The 18,815-nt window shown below is 36.1% G+C and overlaps 1 protein-coding gene across 1 annotated transcript in view; it reads right to left on the bottom strand.

Moving 5' to 3' along the window:
- FAM155A (family with sequence similarity 155 member A) overlaps positions 1-18,045 on the bottom strand; it is a 658,250-nt gene extending 640,205 nt beyond the window's left edge. Inside the window, exon 1 of the mRNA XM_037800531.1 lies at positions 16,573-18,045. Coding sequence (XP_037656459.1) covers positions 16,573-17,499 — 927 coding nt within the window. The 5' untranslated portion in view covers positions 17,500-18,045. The remainder of the gene's footprint in view (positions 1-16,572) is intronic.
- Between the last annotated feature and the right edge of the window lie 770 nt (positions 18,046-18,815).

Genomic DNA, 18,815 nt, shown 5'->3' with positions numbered 1-18,815 from the left:
ACAATACAATGGAATTCTCTATTTCTTTTTATCAAGAAAAATAAACTGAAGCTTTCTCATATTGGTCTAAAATTTAAAAGAAAGCAGTATAACATTATTCCATTTTCGGAGTTACCAGTAAAAAAAAAAAAAATGGTTACTGTTCTGTTGAATAAAAAGTCTACTAAATTACTCAGAAAACTGATTGGTGGTTTCCTTCATGACAACTGATTATTTGCCTCTTTATACTCTACTCAAGGATAAATAATACTGCTTTCTCCTAATTAAAGGACACTTAAATTTTCCTCGGTGATTTTCATAGATATTAGCCTTTAATTCTTCTCAAAACATTTTAAATAAATTGAAATACTTTTGGTGTGCAAATATGCTTTACAATATCATGATGAAAGAGATGATAGTTTTAACATATGCATGAAAATGTATCTACTTCCTCCTAAAGAACAATGAAAATTTTGTGGCTAAGAGAGAATGTCATAATTGCCTACTTGAAAATGCTTAATGCTCTAAATGCACAGTAAATGATTCAATTTCAAGACGGCTATTTCAGTATGGCTTCTTAATTAAAAGAAAAAAAAAAAAAGTATTTCAACAGATTTTCCCAGATAATGCTGCCTTAATATTACTTTTTTTCCTAAAAAAAAATGTCAGCAGATAAATTTTGATGCTCTAATATTTGGACAGTTATTTTAAATTTCATTTTCCTTGATCCATATGGACATGTAGCTAAACATATTAGTATAGTTCAAAGAAAAAAAGCAAAAAATATATCTCTCTTAAATTCCCAGAAGACTACCTTAGATCTCTCCACATCATTGTAAATAGTAGGTCTCACACTGTATTTTTTGTCATATTGTACAAAACCTGATGATAGGGATTGTATTTTATTAGCATCATATAGCTCATAATTCCTCAGATAATGAATTGTACACAAGAGTTGATCTATGAATATTTGCTGCTGAAATAATAAATGAACTGGCAGGGAAAAATTCCATAATAACAGCTTCGAGAAACTATTTATCAGCATTACTAACCAAAGAGGGAAAGAATACAATAAAATATACTGAGGCTACATAGGTTTCTTTAAAGTTTTCATTAGTTTTACTCAATGGGACCTTTCACATAATGGAGAATCATTCAATAAGCTATTATTGAACACTGTTCCACCTATTGCTGTATAACAAACCACTCAAAAATGTAATTAAAACAATAACGGTTTTCCTGTGTTTATGGATTCTGGAGATCAGAAATTCAGACATTGTATAGTGGGAGCAGCTTTTCTATCCTCTAAAATAGCTGCAGCTTTGTCAGGCAAGATTTAAACAGCTTGAGTTAACCCATGTCTGGGTGCTGGAATCATCCAGAGGTTTCTTCACCTACATGTTTGGCCGCTGGCCTGGGACAATTCAAAGTTTGTCCTCAACTGAGACTGTCTACAAGAAAGTGGAAACTGCATGGCCTTTTATCATCTACCTTGGAAGCCACAAAGCATCACTTCTGTGCTACACTTTTGGTTAAACAGTCATAAACATGCCTCAACTCAAAGGGATGACATGTTTGTGTTCTCTCAATTAGAGTAGTGTCAAAGGATCTGTGGTCACGTTTTATAACCTTCTCAAGCTCATTTTTTTAAAACATTCCTTCTTTTTATTTTTGCAAGTGGTTACACAAATATTAATGACATGACTCCTATCTTTAAGAATATTCTAATCTAATAGGAGAAAGAAATGGACTGGTATATGTGTACAGAATGCATTTTATAGATGCATCATGCAAACTGACTGCATGCATTGCAGGAAATTGTCTTAAAGCTAGTATTTTCACTGATTTTTTGTTTTCTTCCTTTTCAATAATCTGCAACCTGTGAAAATCAGGATTACTTCTATACCACAGAAGTGTGACAGGAAGCAAATACAAAATAGTTGTTAAAAGCCTTTGTGAGAGTCCAATGCCCTAAGCCTTAGTTTCCTTATCTTCAAAATGGGGATAATTTTCAAACTTACTTCATAGAATTAAATAAATTGGTCTGTCACCAACACTAAGTGCTAAATTATTAACTCTTATTATCTTATCAGAGAACAAAATTGCCCTCCATATTTAGGCATTATTTTGTAATTAGACTCCTCCTGGATTGCTGCCTATACATGAGTCAAATTAAAATTAAAAAGTAAAATTTCGTTAAATTACTTATATTTACAAAGAGAAATAAATAGGCTTACATTAATTGTTTTCCCTACACTTAGGTTTTTGACCGATAACCAACTTTCTTCAAATCAGATGATAAAGCAGTCACATTAGTTATTTATCTTTGTTTCTCAATGAATAATAGACTTCCTAGAAAAGGCTCCTGAATGGCTAGTAGAGATTAAGTTTCTCTCTTGTTTTATTGGTAGTACTCTAATTCATTCCATAATATGAAATAATATAAAACAATGTATGGAAAGTGATATTTTAAAACAAATGCATGGGAGTAATTTAAATTTTTGGAACTTTTTCATCTGTACAGATTTCTTACCTGATACAATAATCTTGCATCTCTGGACACTCTAGGTAAATTATCTGAAAAGGACCTTCTATTAAAGCAAAAAAATACCTTCAAGTTTTACTCTAGTGGTTGGATTAATTAAACAAAGTTGCTATTATGCTGTCAGATATTCTCCTTTGCTCTTTTCTATTGAGTGGAATCTCCTCTCTTTCAGTCTTTTCCTGATTATGGTCCCCACCATGGTAAAGTTATAATATCTTTCCAATTTCTTAAAATTTATAAGCTGATCAACAGAACCAAACAGTGACATATATTTTTTAAAGTCTTCTAAATTTGAAAATCAGTGTTGTCTTAGAAATCCTGCTTCTTTGTAAAGGTACATAAATGAACAGCTATTTCTTTCTTTAACTGGCCAGATTAGGGAAATATATATTCCAACTCTAGATATGGAGTAATAACACTGCTGTTTATTACTTTTCAAACCCATAATTACCCATAAAGAAGCACATACAAATAAAATAGACAGCTCTGTTATTCAGCAACCAAGATATCAAACACCATATTTTATAAAATTGGTGTTTTGTAATTATATGATATAAGGTCAACTGTATTGGAAGACAGAAAACAATGAACTTTTCATAAGCAAGGTGGAAGGAACAACTTCACTTTGGAGTACAAGACTGTCCTGATTTCAAAGCTCTGAGTAAAATCTAATTTTCACCTGTAGATTAAAAGTGGGAGTATTTGAAAAGGAAAACTTGTGATAGAGATTTTTTTTCAGTAATAGATTATGAGCAGAAGAGCTTTTGGAGGAAGAGACTTTAGATGCTCTTTAATCCTTACTCTCATTAGCCTGAATTTAGAAAAAGAAAAGCAGTGAATCTCCTAGGTTTTCTCTCATATTTCTTCCTTCCCTTTACTTTAATAGTCACCCTGTTTATATAGTTTCTTATAATTTTCCATGTCCATATATGAGTCACATTTGATATGTTAGGTAAAAAAAAATAGTTATGTTTTCTGTGTAATGGAATTTTAACTTTGACGGAAGTTAGCAATAAGTAGAAAGTCATTTTTGGATGCCTCATTTTATGCCAAAGGAAGTTGTATGAAATAATAAAAATCACCTGGTTGAACCTGCAACACACAAGGGAGATGCCCTCTAGGTTCATGGCAGACAGTTCTCTTCTGTTTGCACATCTTATGTGGCCATATGTTCCTCATTTCCTCAGGCAACTCTTTCCTTTGGGGAAAACTACAACCCCTTTAACATAATACTTTTCCTTATGTAGAGCAGACATCTTCCTGCCTAAAAAGTCTACACATAGGCAATCCTTAATTTTTTTTCTGAATCTTGTACTTAATATCTTATCCTCCCCTCTGAGGCCTAGATCAAAAGCTAAAAATATTATAAAGTTTATTTCATAAAATATTTCTTTAAACTCACATCATCCCACTTATTCTGTCCTTTCTATTCATTGTCAAACTTAATGAACAGTGGTTTTGACTAGTCTTCATTTTCTCACTCAAACTCATTCTTTAATCCATCATAAATTGACATCTCTTCCTACCATTCTATTGAAACTGGTCTTGTACAAAGACTTAATTGCCAAATTCAATGAACTATGTCTAGCCTTCATTGTACCTGTTCTTTCTGCAATATGGCACTCTTGTCTGAATATAAATCTCTCTTAAAATTCTTACCTGTGAGAGAGATTTCAATACACCACTTTCAAAAATGGACAGAACGTCTAGACAGAAGATCCATAAGGAAACAGAAGACTTGAACAATACTATAAACCAACTAGACCTAACAGACATATACAGAACAGCAGCAGAATATACATATCTCTCTAGAGCATGTGGCTCATTCTTCATGATAGACCATATGTTATGTCACAAAACAAATCTCAAAAAAATAAAAAATATTCAAATAGTACAATGCATTTTCTCCAGCTACAATGGAATGTAGATAGAAATCAGTAACAGAGGGAGAATTGGAAAATTCACAAATATGTGGAAATGAAACACTGTATTCTTAACAAATGGATCAAAGAAGAAATCACAAGGGAAATTAGAAAATATTTTGATGCAAATGAAGATGAAAACAAAACATAACAAAACGTATGGGATGCAGCAAAGGCGTGGCAAGTGGGAAATTTAAAGCTACAAATGCATATATTACAAAAGAAGAAAGATATCAATTGAGACTCCCAACCACACAACTGGAGGATCTAGAAAAAGAAGAGAAAACTAAACTCAAAGTGAGAAGAATGAAGGAAATAACAAAGATTAGAGTGGAGGTATATGAGATAGAGAATAAAAAAAAGAGAAAATTGACAAAACAAAAGTTGGTTCTTTGAATAGATCAATAAAATTGACAAACATTTAGCTAGACTGACGAGAAAGAAAAGAGAGAACACAAATAACTGATATCAGAAACTAAAAGGGGGACATTACTGCCAACTCAACAGAAATAAAAAGGATTATAAGAAGATACTATTCACAAATGTACACCAACATATTTGAAAATCTAGATGAAATGGACAAATTCCTGGAAACACAAAAAACAACCTTCACTGACTCTAGAAGAAACAGAAGATCTCAATAGACCAATAACAAATAAAGAAATTGAATCAGTAATCAAAAACCTCCAGCAAAGAAAAGCCCATGACTAGATGGCTTCACAAGTGAATTTTACCGAACATCCCAAGAATTAACACCAACCCTGCCCAAACTCTTTTTAAGAATTGAAGGCCAACATGACCTAATGCCAAAGCCAGATAAAGATATCACACAAAAAGAAAATGACAGACCACTATCCCTCATGAATATAGATGTAAAATCCTCAAAAAAATACTAGGAAATGGAATCCAACAGTACATTAAAATTAGTATACACTATGATCAGGAAGCTTCCCCTCTAAGATCAGGAAGAAGCCAAGGATGCCCACTAACACCACTGTTATTCAGTATTGTACTGCAAGTTCTAGCCAGAGCAATTAGGCAAGGAAAATAAGTAAAAGGCATCCAAACTGGAAAAGAAGAGGTAAAACTTTCACTATCTGCTAATGACATGATCCTATATAGAGAAAATCCTGAAAAATTCATAACAAAGCTATTAGAGCTAATAAACATATTCATCAAAGTGACGGGGTACAAGGTGGACATGCAAAAATAAGTAGTGTTTCTATACACTAGTAATGAACAATCCAAAGAGAACATCAAGAAAAAAATCCCATTTACAATAGCAACTAAAAGAATCAAATATCTAGCAATAAATTTAACCAAGCAAGTAAAGAGATTATACACAGAAAACTACAAAACATTTCTAAAAGAAATCAAATTAGTACTAAATAAATGGAAGGACATGTCATGTTCATGGATTGGACAACTAAATATGTTCAGATGTCAATTCCACCCAAAATGATTTACAGATTCAATGCATTCCCTATCAAAATTAAACAGCCTTCTTTGCAGAAGTGGAAAAGTCAATCACCAAATGTATATGGAAGGTAAAGGGCACCAAATACCCAAAACCATCTTGAAAAAGAGGAACAAAATTAGAAGACTCGCACCTCCCAAATGTGAAGTTTATTACCAAGCTACAGTAATCAAAACAACATGGTATTGGCACAGAACAGACATAGAGACCACTGGAATTGAATTGAGAGTTCATAAACAAATCCTCACATTTATTGCCAGTTGATTTTTGACAAGGGTGCCAAGTCCACTCAATGGGTAAAGAATGTTCTCTTCAACAAATGATGTGGGGAAAATTGGACACTCATATGCAAAAGAATGAAGGTGGATCCCTATTGCACACCATATACAAAAAAATAACTTGAATGGATCAAATACCTAAATATAAGAATGCAAAAAATATAAAACTACTAGAATAAAACAGAGAAGTACGTTCAGGACGTTGTGTTTCAAAATGGCTTCTTAGATTTTACACAAAAAGCACAAGCAACAAAAGAAAAACATAGTTAAATAGGATGTCATCAAAATTTAAAACTTTGTACATCAAAGGAGTTCTTCTTAAAGTAAAAAGACAACCTACCAAATAGAGAAAATATTTGGAAGCCACAAATCCAACAAGGGTTTTTAACACTCCAGAATATATAAGAAATCCTACAACTCAACAACAAAAAGACAAAAAGGAAAAAAAAGACTGAATAACATTTCTCTAAAGAGAAATGGCAAATAAGCACATGAAAAGAGGCACAACATCATCAGACAGTAGGGAAATACAAATCAAACTATGACATGTCATTCATACCCACTAGAATGTCTAGTTTAAAAAAAATAACAGAAAATAAGTGTTGTAGATGATGTGGAGAAATAGGAAACTTGTTCATTGTTGTTAAAATAAAATGGTGCAACTGTTGTGGAAAACAGTTTGGTGGTTCCTTGGGAAATTAAGTATAAAATTACTATAAAACCCAGCAATCACACTTCTAGGTACATACCCAAAAGAAATGAAAGCAGGGACTTGAACAGATATTTGCACACCGATGTTCACTGCAGCATTATTCACAATTGCCAAACAACGGCGGCAACCCAAGTGTCTGTCAATAGATGAATGGATAAACAAAACGCAATGGATTCATACAATGGAATCTTCTCAGTTGTAAAAGGGAATGAAGTTCTGATGCAGTGAACATGGATGAAACTTGAAGACATCCTGTAGAGTGAAACAAGCGAGGCACAAAAGGACAATTTTGTTTGAGCTCACTGATAATGAAACAATTAGAATAAACAAATTTACAAAGTCATAACTAGAATTCAGGTTACCATGGCCTGGGGTGGAGGGAGGGAACGACAAGTGAACGCTTAACTGGTACAAAGTTTCTGTTTGTGTTGATGGAAAAATTTTGCTAATGGATGGTAGTGATAGTAGCATGACATTTTAAGTGTAATTAACACCACTGAATTATATACTTGAATGTGGCTAAAAGGGGGAAATTTTAAGTTTTATATATGTTAACAAAATAATTTTTTTAAAATAGACTGTACAACACAGTTAACCCTAATTTAAACTATAGTCTAGATTAATAGTATAATTTTTAACTTAAATTATAGTCTATAGTTTAATAGTATAATTTTAATAATATACTTCATCAATTTTAACAAAGATACCATGCTAATGCATAGTATGAATAATTGGGAAAACTAGCGTAAGTGGGAACATATTAGAACTCTGAATTTTCTGCATAATAAAAAAAAATCCTTCCCTTTGGCTTTCAGCTCATTATGTTGTCATGATTCATTTTCTGTCTATCTCTCTGTCTTTTCCCTTTCTCTCTCTCTCTCTCCCTCCCCCCAAGTCTCTTTCGTTGATTTTTTTCTCTGCTCAAAACTGTGTGTTCCTCTTTCTCAGGATGCTCGACACTCCTCACATTGTTTTCATTAGGTCCTTTCAACTCTGCTCAAAACTTGCCAAATCAAATCTACATTTATAGAGTGAACATCACACCCACGCTCCCTACTCACATGGGATACTGCCCACTGGACCTCTGCTCTTGATATCAGCATCTCCAAATATGAACTCATTTTTTTTTTCCAATCTCAATCTCAGCTTGGTCCTCCTCCTTTACTTCTTACCTGTCATTAAAGGGCATTGACATCCATCCATTCTCACATTTTATAATGCATGAATCATATCCTCCCTTACATAGCAATTGGTCACTAAAAAGTGCCAATTCAAATTCAGAAAAGTCTCCTGAACCTGTACTTCCATAGCCACTGTAGATATGTAAAATTTTACTGTCCAATGTGGTAGCCACTATCCATACAGGCTATTTAAATTTAAACTAATTACAATCAAATGAAATTTAAAATTCAGTTCTTCATTTGCATGAGCCATATTTCAAATGCTCAATATCCACACATACCAGAGACTACCCTCTTTGGACAAAGCAGATTATAAAACATTTCTATCATCACAGAAAGTTCTATCAGACGCCGCTGATTTAGGTCATCATATCCTTCCTGTGGATGAGAGCAGCTTCTGAAATGGTCTGTCTGCCATCACTTCACCCTTTTCCAACCACTGCTATGCTGTTACCACAGGTAACTTTTAAGGAAAACAAATCATCCAATATGATGACTCCCTTGGTTAAAATGGCTCTGATATTTTATCTTACAAAGGATGAATTCAAATGTATTAGCATGGGATAAACGGTCCTTCACAGTCAAGTACTAACATCACCTCAGAAGTATTTCCAGTTGCTCTTGACAATCTTACTTGCAGCCACACTGAACTTCTCATTTTCTTTTGTCACTGTCGGCCTTTGCAAGCCCTATTCTACATGCCTGTAAAATCTTTCCATTTCTATATAACAAACTTCTTTTCTCATTTCAAAACCTGGATCCAATATCACCTCCTCTGTGAAGCATGCATTCTCACACAAGGCAGTAAAAACTAACATCACATTGAGTTATAATTATTTTTTAATTTCCTGGTCTGATATACTGTGAGGTCGTCATGAACAAGGATCTTATCTTTATCACCTCTATATTCTCAGCACCAATTCAAGGCATGGTACACAAGAAAGAGTATAGCTTAGTAATTAAGAAAAGCATAATGTTTGAGACAAGTATGACTTAAAACTCGGTCTGCACTTCTGTTGTTGTATGACAAGAGGCAAGTTATTTCATTTTTATAAGTCTCAGTTTTTTTTTTTTTTCATTTCTAAAATGGGTCTAACATAATGCATATTTTGTCAGTGATAACTCAAGTACTTAGCACTTTCCAATACTCAAGTGCTTTCCATATGCCAGCCCCTGTGCCAAGCAAAATATATACATTATCTCATTTCTATAACCCTATGACACAGGGATCCCTCCAATTTACATATATAATGAAATAAAATACCCGAGCAGAGATTGAGCCTCAGGATTTCCTGACCATGGCTATATTCAAGGAGATGAAATACATACTTTGATCCAGGCATTGTGGATGAATCTCTCGCTAAATTTTTCCACCTTAGGAAAACTAAGCTACCACGATACAGAATCGTTTGAGTAATTGAAAATAACTTCTCACTGCTCCAAACTGGACTGTTCACTCTCTAAAATGGGAAAGAAAAATTCAGAGTTCTAGATGTTGCAGATATTAGGCAATATAGACAATTCTTAACCAATAAACTCAAATGACTTTTAAAACAAGAAGGTAAAAATGGGACTGTTGATTCAAAATCATAAGCAAAATATGATTGTTTTGTATTTATCTTATGAATGCATTGTAAAGAACTATCATAAATCTCCAAAATTTATTTCCCTCCTACCAAAACTTTATATATATCTTTTGTCTGAACAACTCTAAAATTTAAATCAGAAACTTAAGTGTTGTACCAATATTTATTCCATTTATTTATATTTATTCCTGCCTCTATGCCTTTAAAAAGATGATCCTGGAATTCCTAGCCATCTATCCCAGCTTCCCAGGACTCCCATGTTTCTGTGATCTTACCTTTCTACATCTTCTATAAAAATGTTTTTAAATGAGAAATTAAAATAAATGATTTTAAAAAGCAGATACAGAAAACTTTCTCACACTTGTTAAATTTATATGACAAGAATATGTGGACTTATTACATTAATCTCTCCATTTGGGGGGATGTTTGAAAACACTTATAATAAAAAGGAAAATGAAAACATTAAAATGCTAAGTGTATTTGATCCAGCTGTTTGACCTTGGGAAATTAACTTTATGCCCTAAATTTACTCATTTGCAAAATTCGTGGTAATACCTACCTCATAGAGTTTATGTGAGGATTAAATGAATTAGAACAGTTTCTAGCATCAAATAAGCCTGAAAGATTGTTAGCTTCTGTGGAAGCTTCCTTCCAGCATTTAAATGTATATGAGTAATTCAAATCATTTTCTGAGAGACCTAATACATTATCATGATCATCCATTTACATCTTAGTTCAATTTTCATTTCAAATAAACTAAGTCAGTCATACTTCTGTAAGAAATGGACATAAGACTGATCATTTTTGATGGGAGTGGAGACGGAAGAAAAGAACTTTAAACTTTGGGTTTCCCATGAGACACAGTTTCCAGAAGACAGGAAAGGACACTGACAGGTGAAAGCAAGAAGGCACACTGACAAGGGGGGTGGAAAATGAGGAGTGAAAAGACTATAAACAAAAAGTCATCAATTTCATAATTTTGACTAGAGACCATTTTCTTTCTTGTGCAGGGCGGAGCAGCTGACGTAGAAATCCCCATGTATTTGCATAGAAGCCATTGAAGGGGGATATATTCTTGCATTCATCTATTTCACATTCCTGTGTAGCTATATTACTGCTAAGATCAATAACGATTTAAACAGTTATTAAAATACTATTTTTTGCAGGAATTTTTACCTTCTGTGTAGCCTCTACAACATCTTGTTTATAAATGATGAAATGTAGAAACTATCAAGGGAAAAAGCAACCATTATTTAATAATACCTAAGACACCCTAAAATTGAATATTTTCCTGCATTCCAGTATAATACATGGTACAAATCATTAACTATGTATTATTAAAGAAAGCCGCATGTTAACCATCTCTTGTTTTCAGTTTTAAAGGGCCAAAGTAAACTAAAACATTTCAGTAAAGACATTCCATTATCTGGACTGTAGTAATATTTAATTTATTATTAGAGTAAACTTACATTTAGTGTTTTACAGTATCTTTTAACTTAAAATGTTAAAAAAATGAAAGAAGACTGATGTTACAATCACTTCAAAACAGAACAATTATCAGCTCCTTTTAAAACTAATTGCTGAACTAAGCTTGGTACTAACCGGTGACTACTTAGCAGTTTGCATCTTCAAAAATCTATATGAATTTTAACTACTTAATGCAGTATTTAAAACATGTGGCTTATCAACACACATAGAGACATGAAGATTAGTGCTCAGTATTAGTATTTAATAGTTTTAATAAATTGAATTGATGAAGTAAGAATAGACCTTAGAAGCATATAATACACTATGATATGCCAAAAGGTTTTCTCTTAAATCCAGCCATGTCCTTTTGAAAAAATTATTTAATTTTAGCCATTTTTAGAGGCTAAAATTAGAGGCTAAGTTAGAGGCAAAAACATTGAGGCCGGAACACCTCTAATCAAATAGTTGATTAGTCTCACAGAGCCAGTCATTGAATTTCTGTGCTCATGCTATCTGCACCAGCAGAATAACTCAGTTTTGTATGAAAGACAGAAAATCCATAGCCAACAGATCCATTCTTAAACATCCAAACTTCTAGTTCTCGCTGCAGTCCATCTCCTTATCTTGGTATTCTCTTCAGGCGCATCCCCTAACCCTTTCACCTAGTTCACTTCTCATCTACTTCCTTAGCCTAGTCACTACATATTTTCTCCACAGCCCTCTATGTCCTATTGCTTTTGCCACTTAAAAAAAAATTTATCTAAATTCTACCCTCATCAGTTGAACAAACGGAAATTTTCTGTACTACCGGGACATAGGAGGAAAATGATCTATCCACATTAGTTGCCACTGCCAATTAGAACCATGGTTCTCAATCTTGCCTACACATTAGAATAGCCAAGGAAACTGAAAGATCCCAATGTCTATGCCACAACCCAGACAAATTAAATCAGAATCTCTTGAGAATAGGGGTGAGGAGTCCCAGGTTTCAGTGTTTTCAAAGCTACCCAGGAGATTTCAGTATTATCTCAAAAACCGCTTATCTAGAGTAAATTTACACTGGTGTTGAAAAAATACTTTCGCAATATTAATTTATACACAGTAAACAGCTAAGTATTTGGTGCCTAGTCAATGTCAGCCTTTAGAGAAGTGTATAAAAGGAAACTGATAACTGAAAACAGAAGTAATGGCTTCTATAATTCAAAGCAAATGTTCTTTTGTTTGAAATATGCATATATTTATATTCAATGCAGCAAGAAAATTTTATCTTAATGGATTATGATTTACATGTGGAGAATGAAGAGACTAAGAGCATTGCTTGATTTGCTTTCCTCCAAACTTGAATTCACCTTCCGTATGCAGACACTAAAACTCACCTAATAAAAGTGATTAAAACCAACATGTAATGGCAATTATTCAAAGATTTTGTGGTTATGTCCTATATAGCTAATAATTTGACCCAGTTACAAGTCAAAAGCAAAAGCATTCATTCTTTAGTCAGTAAAACAAAAGGTATCTAATCTTAAGATAAAATCCTGGGTGTGACCCTGTAAAAATAAAGCACAGATCATAAATTATGGAACAAAAATATAAAAAAATAAATCTGGGTCATAAAATAGTTGTAGTCACTTTGGTATTATTAATCATGTTATAAATGGTTAAAATGATCATATGCATGTTCAGCCTTTGATTTTGCAGAGAAGCAATTCAATTATAAAAATATGGCCTGAAAATAATAAAGTGGAGAATATAAAAGATATTTTTGCATCTGTAATTCACACCTCTGGACAGTGGCTTAATTTGTAAGAAACAGTACTTAATCAACCATGAATAATATTTTGGGTTCAACATTTAAGTGAAAAGAATTGTGAGATATTTAATTTTCCTTTTTTAAATAAAAATAAAAATAAAAATTTAAGAAATGTCTTTTTTTCAACTTGCACATTGTATAAAGCAAACTTTGTCTTCTCATACTGGTTAAAGTTTGTGAGCAGTGCCTACAAAACAAGACTACAAGTCTGCGGTACCATTATTATATATGTATAACAGTTGCAAAGTAGCATTTTTGTAAGTATCTATTAAATGAAAATAGGCAATATAACCTTAATTTAATATGAGAGGGTAAAAATAAAAAATATGGGAATACATGAATGCCTGAGAATATGAACATTAGAATTTCTTCTGAGAGAACAAAGGTACATATAACACAATTATTTATAGTTAGAATCTAATCTCAGGTCCATTTGTCTTGAGGCTTAATAAGCATATCCCTAAATTACTTCCCAGATAAACATGTATTTTCTATTTTAAATAAAAACATACATTTCTCAGAATATTTAAAAAATATTTTGTATCCAAATGACCTCTATCATGTTGCAGTATAAAGGTTTACTGAAGTAAGGTTTACTGAAGAAAATCCAAAGGTTTACTGAAGTAAACCCAAACTCCAGTTACTATGTACTCAGGACACTATGATTGAACTAGATGACCTTTAAGGTTGGGTTTTTTATCCCCCAGCATAAGGGCTCAGAAAGCCTTTTAAAACTATTTAGGTCAAAATGACATAAATTTTCATTTTATACATATGAATAGAGAATGTGGAAGTGTTTTTAATGGAGGGAGAACATATAACTAAAAAGTAACAGTATGTGCCAGCTCTTAAAAATAAGAAATCATTTCTTTAATCACCCAATTACATGTAGCTAAAATAAACTAGTATATTTCTTGTAAAATATGAATTCTAATAACTTATATTACTGATATAGTTTTATTTATTCTCCTGTCTATACTTTTAATTAATAGGATATTTAAAAACTATTAAATTTGAATTTTCTTATGAATACATTACCAATTTCAGAAATATAATACATTTACTTTTAATGTAGCCTAGGATTTTGTAGCTACCCTAAAATATGAAAAATTTTGCAAGAATGTGTATCTTCAACAGGGTCTTGAAACTAGCCATCATCTGATAGTTATAAGTATGTTTGAAATAAGTAAAATTGTTTAGATATATAACTCAGGCACATTCTTAGAAGACTATAAGAACTATTTAAGGCCATTTGGTATTGTTTGTTTGTGGGCAAGTTTATGTCTTTTTCAGACCTCCAGAGAAATTATATACTAAACCAAGCAACTGTGCTTATATTATAATTCTGCATATTATCCAATTAATTTTTGAATAATCAACCAAGAACACTGGCACCTTAAATTTGAAAGTGTAATTTTTGAAAACAGTTATTTGGACCAAATGTTTCAAACTGACAAACTAAAATTTCACACAACCAAGAAATATCTAAAAGACATCACAGGTGATCAAGTCTGTATTGTGGTGATGAGAAACTCAAATGCCTAGATACATAGATAGATAGATAGATAGATAGATAGATAGATAAATATTTCAATGTGAAGAATTTTTTTACAAAGGAATTAGGGTTTTTACAACACACTTTTGTATATACAGTTGACAACTCCTTTATACAAAAATACAATACATAAGTATTCCATAACATTATAATTTAGCTCAACCTACAATGTACCCTATAGCTATGGTGGAAAAAAAGATGAAAATTAATTCAGGTCAAGGAGAAAGGGCATTATATATATAAAGACATATTTGACATGCTTATTTAAAAATATGCCTCAGTCTATGTGATTATCTTTTAAACACTTAAAGTAGGCAAATTAAAATTATTGGAAATTGCTATGAACTTTACATTCAGGGAGGCAGGCAAATTCAAATTCTTACAAAGTACTGCTCTTTAGCTTTAGAACATAAATATACTGAAATCTCTGCAACCTTTTTATGAGTAGTAGAATTTACAGGCACAGTATTTTTCTCATCTTTACAATTTCAATGCAACACATCTTGCCACAATAAATAATTATTCAATAAATACGCTAGTCATTCATTATTAATTTCTACCATTAAGAATAATTTCAATTCACAGGCATGAGTTACAGCAGTATAGGGAAAATGCAGTAAAGTTTAAGATCCATTTATCAAGTGAAGTAGCATTCTAAATTAATGCTATAACCACATCATTACTATTTTCTAGGATCTCTGCATCTGCTTTTAAAGAATGTTGACAAACAGGGTTAACTTGAGATTCGCTTAATTATCAAAAGCACAACTAACCAACCCAAAGTAAAAACTGGCCCTAGGACTATGTTCACTTTTAACAGGCATCCATTAGCCCAGTTCTTGTGTCAAAATATCACAAGATCCTTTGATCCATGCTGCCCTTGATTGCACTTTCCCAGAACAAAGCAAGTGAGGCAAAGAGGCAGAGTTGCTCCATTTGTGTGAGGGGTTGGAAAAGTAGGGAAGAAAAAAGAAGAGAGATTGTGGTGTATTACATATTTTGAAAAACAATTCTATTTTTATAATATTTCTTATTAGAAATATTAGAAACATTTAGGCTTACTCAGATTCTGTCATCATTGCTTCTCTACTAAAGGTCACTGCAGTAGCCTCATCTTCACCAGAGCTCTTGGGCAACCTCATTTCAGCACCACGAATAGCGACTCTCCCCTTAGGGCTAGCAAGGATAGTGGCATTGGCCGTTTCTTAAGAAACTTGCACACAGTTCTCCTTTGTCAATCAATAAGAGATATATCCTTTATTATATCCAGCAAAGAGAGGCTGAATATAATACAAGTTATTAAAGAGTTCGGCCTTTGCCAATTGCTAATTCTGGTGAGCATCTGAAAATTCAAGCTAATTACATAAGGTGCCTGATAAATAAACCACCACTGATAAACAATCATTAAATTCTTAATTACAACTCTCCATTTGTAGTTATTCTCGAATAAATAATTACACAACATTTCAAAGAAAATCAAAGAGACTAAGTAAGTTCAGGTAGGCCCCCAGACTTTCCAAACAACTAAAACCACCCCTGTAAAACAAATAGAATGCCTTTCTTCCCCTAGGTAAACAACTACAAACACGTTCTGCCCCTCGATGCAACTGAAGAATGGCACTCTAAAAGAGTTCATTTGTGCAAGTCCATATGCCACACCATACAGGCCTGTCTCTGGGGATTCTGACTTTAGCTGTCGCCATTGGTAGCCCATCACTGTCTTCCTGACAAGTGCAAACTCCATGTTTAAAAAAACAAAACAAAGAAACAAACAAAAAAAAGGTAACAGAGTCTGAATCTATCATCGAGTTGAAAAAGTTAAAGCACCAGCTTTATTATGTCAGAAGACTGGGGTCTTTCAGGGATTAAGGAGGAAAGGAATCACTCCACCAGGTCCCTGACACAAGCAGCAAGTTAAGCTCTTATAACCACGGTAACAATTGAAGTAACAAAACCCGAGCCAAAAGATATTTAACAGACACCGGAAGAGACACAACCGAGTAAACAGTTAGAAAAGAGCAGGAAGGGGGTAAAAAAAAAAAAAAATCCACTGTTCCTACCTTACAGTCCTCTGGACACGATTTCACCGAGTACTCCTCCGACTGCAAATATTTATGCAGCACACTTTCAAACTCTTCGTATTTCTCCTGAGCGTGGTGGTCGTAGTCTTGGTAAGCCTCGACGCACTGCCTGCAGGTGGTCATCTCGCCGTCCTCCTTGAGCACCACATCCAGACTGCAGTTCAAAGTGTTGGGACTGGACAACCCCGAAAACAACTCCCAGAGTGTGTAGGAATTACAAAACGAAAGGTAAAAATCCGACAAGTTCCAGAGTGGAGTCTGAGGCTTCCCTCTCACCTGCTGCTCCTCCCCCCCGGCAGCCACCCCCCGACTCCAGTTCCTGGCGCACACCGCGTCCGCATCTTCAACCGTGAAGCACTGGCCCCAAGAGGCGCCCTGGGGGTAACAAGTCTCCAGGCGCCACACGGGTTTGGCAGAGTTTCCTAGAAAAAGAGCCTTGCTCCGGTTGTTTTTACCTCGGTTGCCCTTGCCGCCGCCGCCGCCGCCGCCGGGGGAGGGGGGCAGGGTGGGGGACGAGGAGGCGGAGAGGAGTCTGTGTGCCTGGGCGGCGGGCGAGGACTCCCCCATGCTCGCCAGGAGCGCCGGCCAGGAGGGCTCCTGCTGCCGGTGCCGCTGCTGCTGCTGCTGCTGCTGCTGCCGCTGCCTCTGCTGCTGCTGCTGCCGCTGCTGCTGTTGCTGCTGCTGCTGCTGATGCTCCTTGTCCCGGGTCCGAGTCAGTTTGGCCTCGGCGCAGAACCACAAGTGATCAGAGAGCAGGACTGTGAAAAACAAGAGAGATGCCAGAGACAGTCGCCATTTCTGAGCCCTCTCTGAGTCGGTGAACGGTTTCTCGTTCTCCCGGGGTGCTGCCAACCAGATTTTTAAGCCGTCGTCATACTGCCGACACATCCAAGCACCCCTGGTCATATTTTGGGAACGCACAGCCCTGGCCGACTCCACCGTGAGGGCTCCTGTGCCGGTGTCACCACAATATGCATTGACTTAAAGGGTTTAATTTCCTTATCCCCTCCTCCCGTTTCTTCTCTCTCTCCTCTCTCTCTCTCTCTCTCTCTCTCTCTCCCTCTCTCACTCTCTTCCTCTCTTTTTTCTCTCTTCTTTTGCCCACAGAAATATTACCAGGCTTTGGAGGAAAATCTGACTTGCTTCCGACCTAATCATCAGCAGACCCCATTTTCTGTAGAGTGGGAAACAATAATGCAGAGAGAGAGAGAGAGAGAGAGAGAGAGAGAGAGAGAGAGGAGGCGAAGGAGGTTGGTGCTGGTGGCCGGTGGTGAAGCTGAGTGCAGGAGGTGATGGTGGAGGTGGCGGGGTGGCTGGCGCTGCTCCTCTCACCCAGGCATTGTCAGCGCGCGGGTCCCCATGGTCCGGCTGAGGGCAGCCCGCTCTCCCCTGCCGGGGGCATGCCGCGTCTTCGCTGCCCACTGACGGCGACCACAGCGCCCCCCCCCTTCTTCTCCTCCTCTTCCTCCTCCTTCTTTTCCTTCTCCTTTTTCTTCTCCTCCTCCTCCTCCTACTTCTCTCTCTCTCCCCCCTAGTCCAGAGCCTGGGCAGCAGCCGCCGGCAAGGTTCTCCCTCCCCCCCACCCCCCACCCCGCGCTCTAACTGCTGCTGCTGCTGCCGCCGCCGCCGCCGCCGCTGCTGCTGCAGGTCTGCCCGCGGGCGCTGCTGCTGCCGCCGCCGCCGCCGCCGCCTCCCGGGCTCGGACTGCTGACGCCGCTGCTGGGCTGCTGCGGCGGCCGCCGCGCGCCGTCTCCCCCGGACCTCGGGGCTGAATCGCTTGGGCTGGGTCTCCCGAGAATCACAGTCATCTTCAGTCCCCGGGCTAAGTTGCCGCCATCTTCGTCCTGAAGAAACACTTTTTTGGGGGGGAGCGTTGGCTTTTGCGTCATCTCCTCCCGCGCCGAGATCTCTCCATCCTGGCGCATTGGCACCAGATTCGGCCCAAGGAGGAGGGCGAAGAAGGAAGAGGGGAAGGAGGACGTGGGGGCCGACTTTGGGGAGTGTCTCCCAACCTGTGCTTCCTGGGTTCAGGTTCTTGCTCTTTCCTTTTTGCTCCCCCCCACCACGTGTTTTTTTTTTTTTTTTTTTCTTTTATCACTGAAAAAGTCAGAAGGTGGCCTATATGGTTGGGGGTGATGCTTCATTTCTTCTCCATCTCCCCACTCCCTCTCCTCTGTGTCCCTGGAAAAAGTATGAGTTTCAGGCAGGCTGGGGGATAAGGG

The sequence above is a fragment of the Choloepus didactylus genome, chromosome 12 (genome assembly GCF_015220235.1).
Source record: "Choloepus didactylus isolate mChoDid1 chromosome 12, mChoDid1.pri, whole genome shotgun sequence".
Taxonomy (NCBI): Eukaryota; Metazoa; Chordata; class Mammalia; order Pilosa; family Megalonychidae; genus Choloepus; species Choloepus didactylus.
This window is presented reverse-complemented; position numbering and strand designations above follow the sequence as displayed.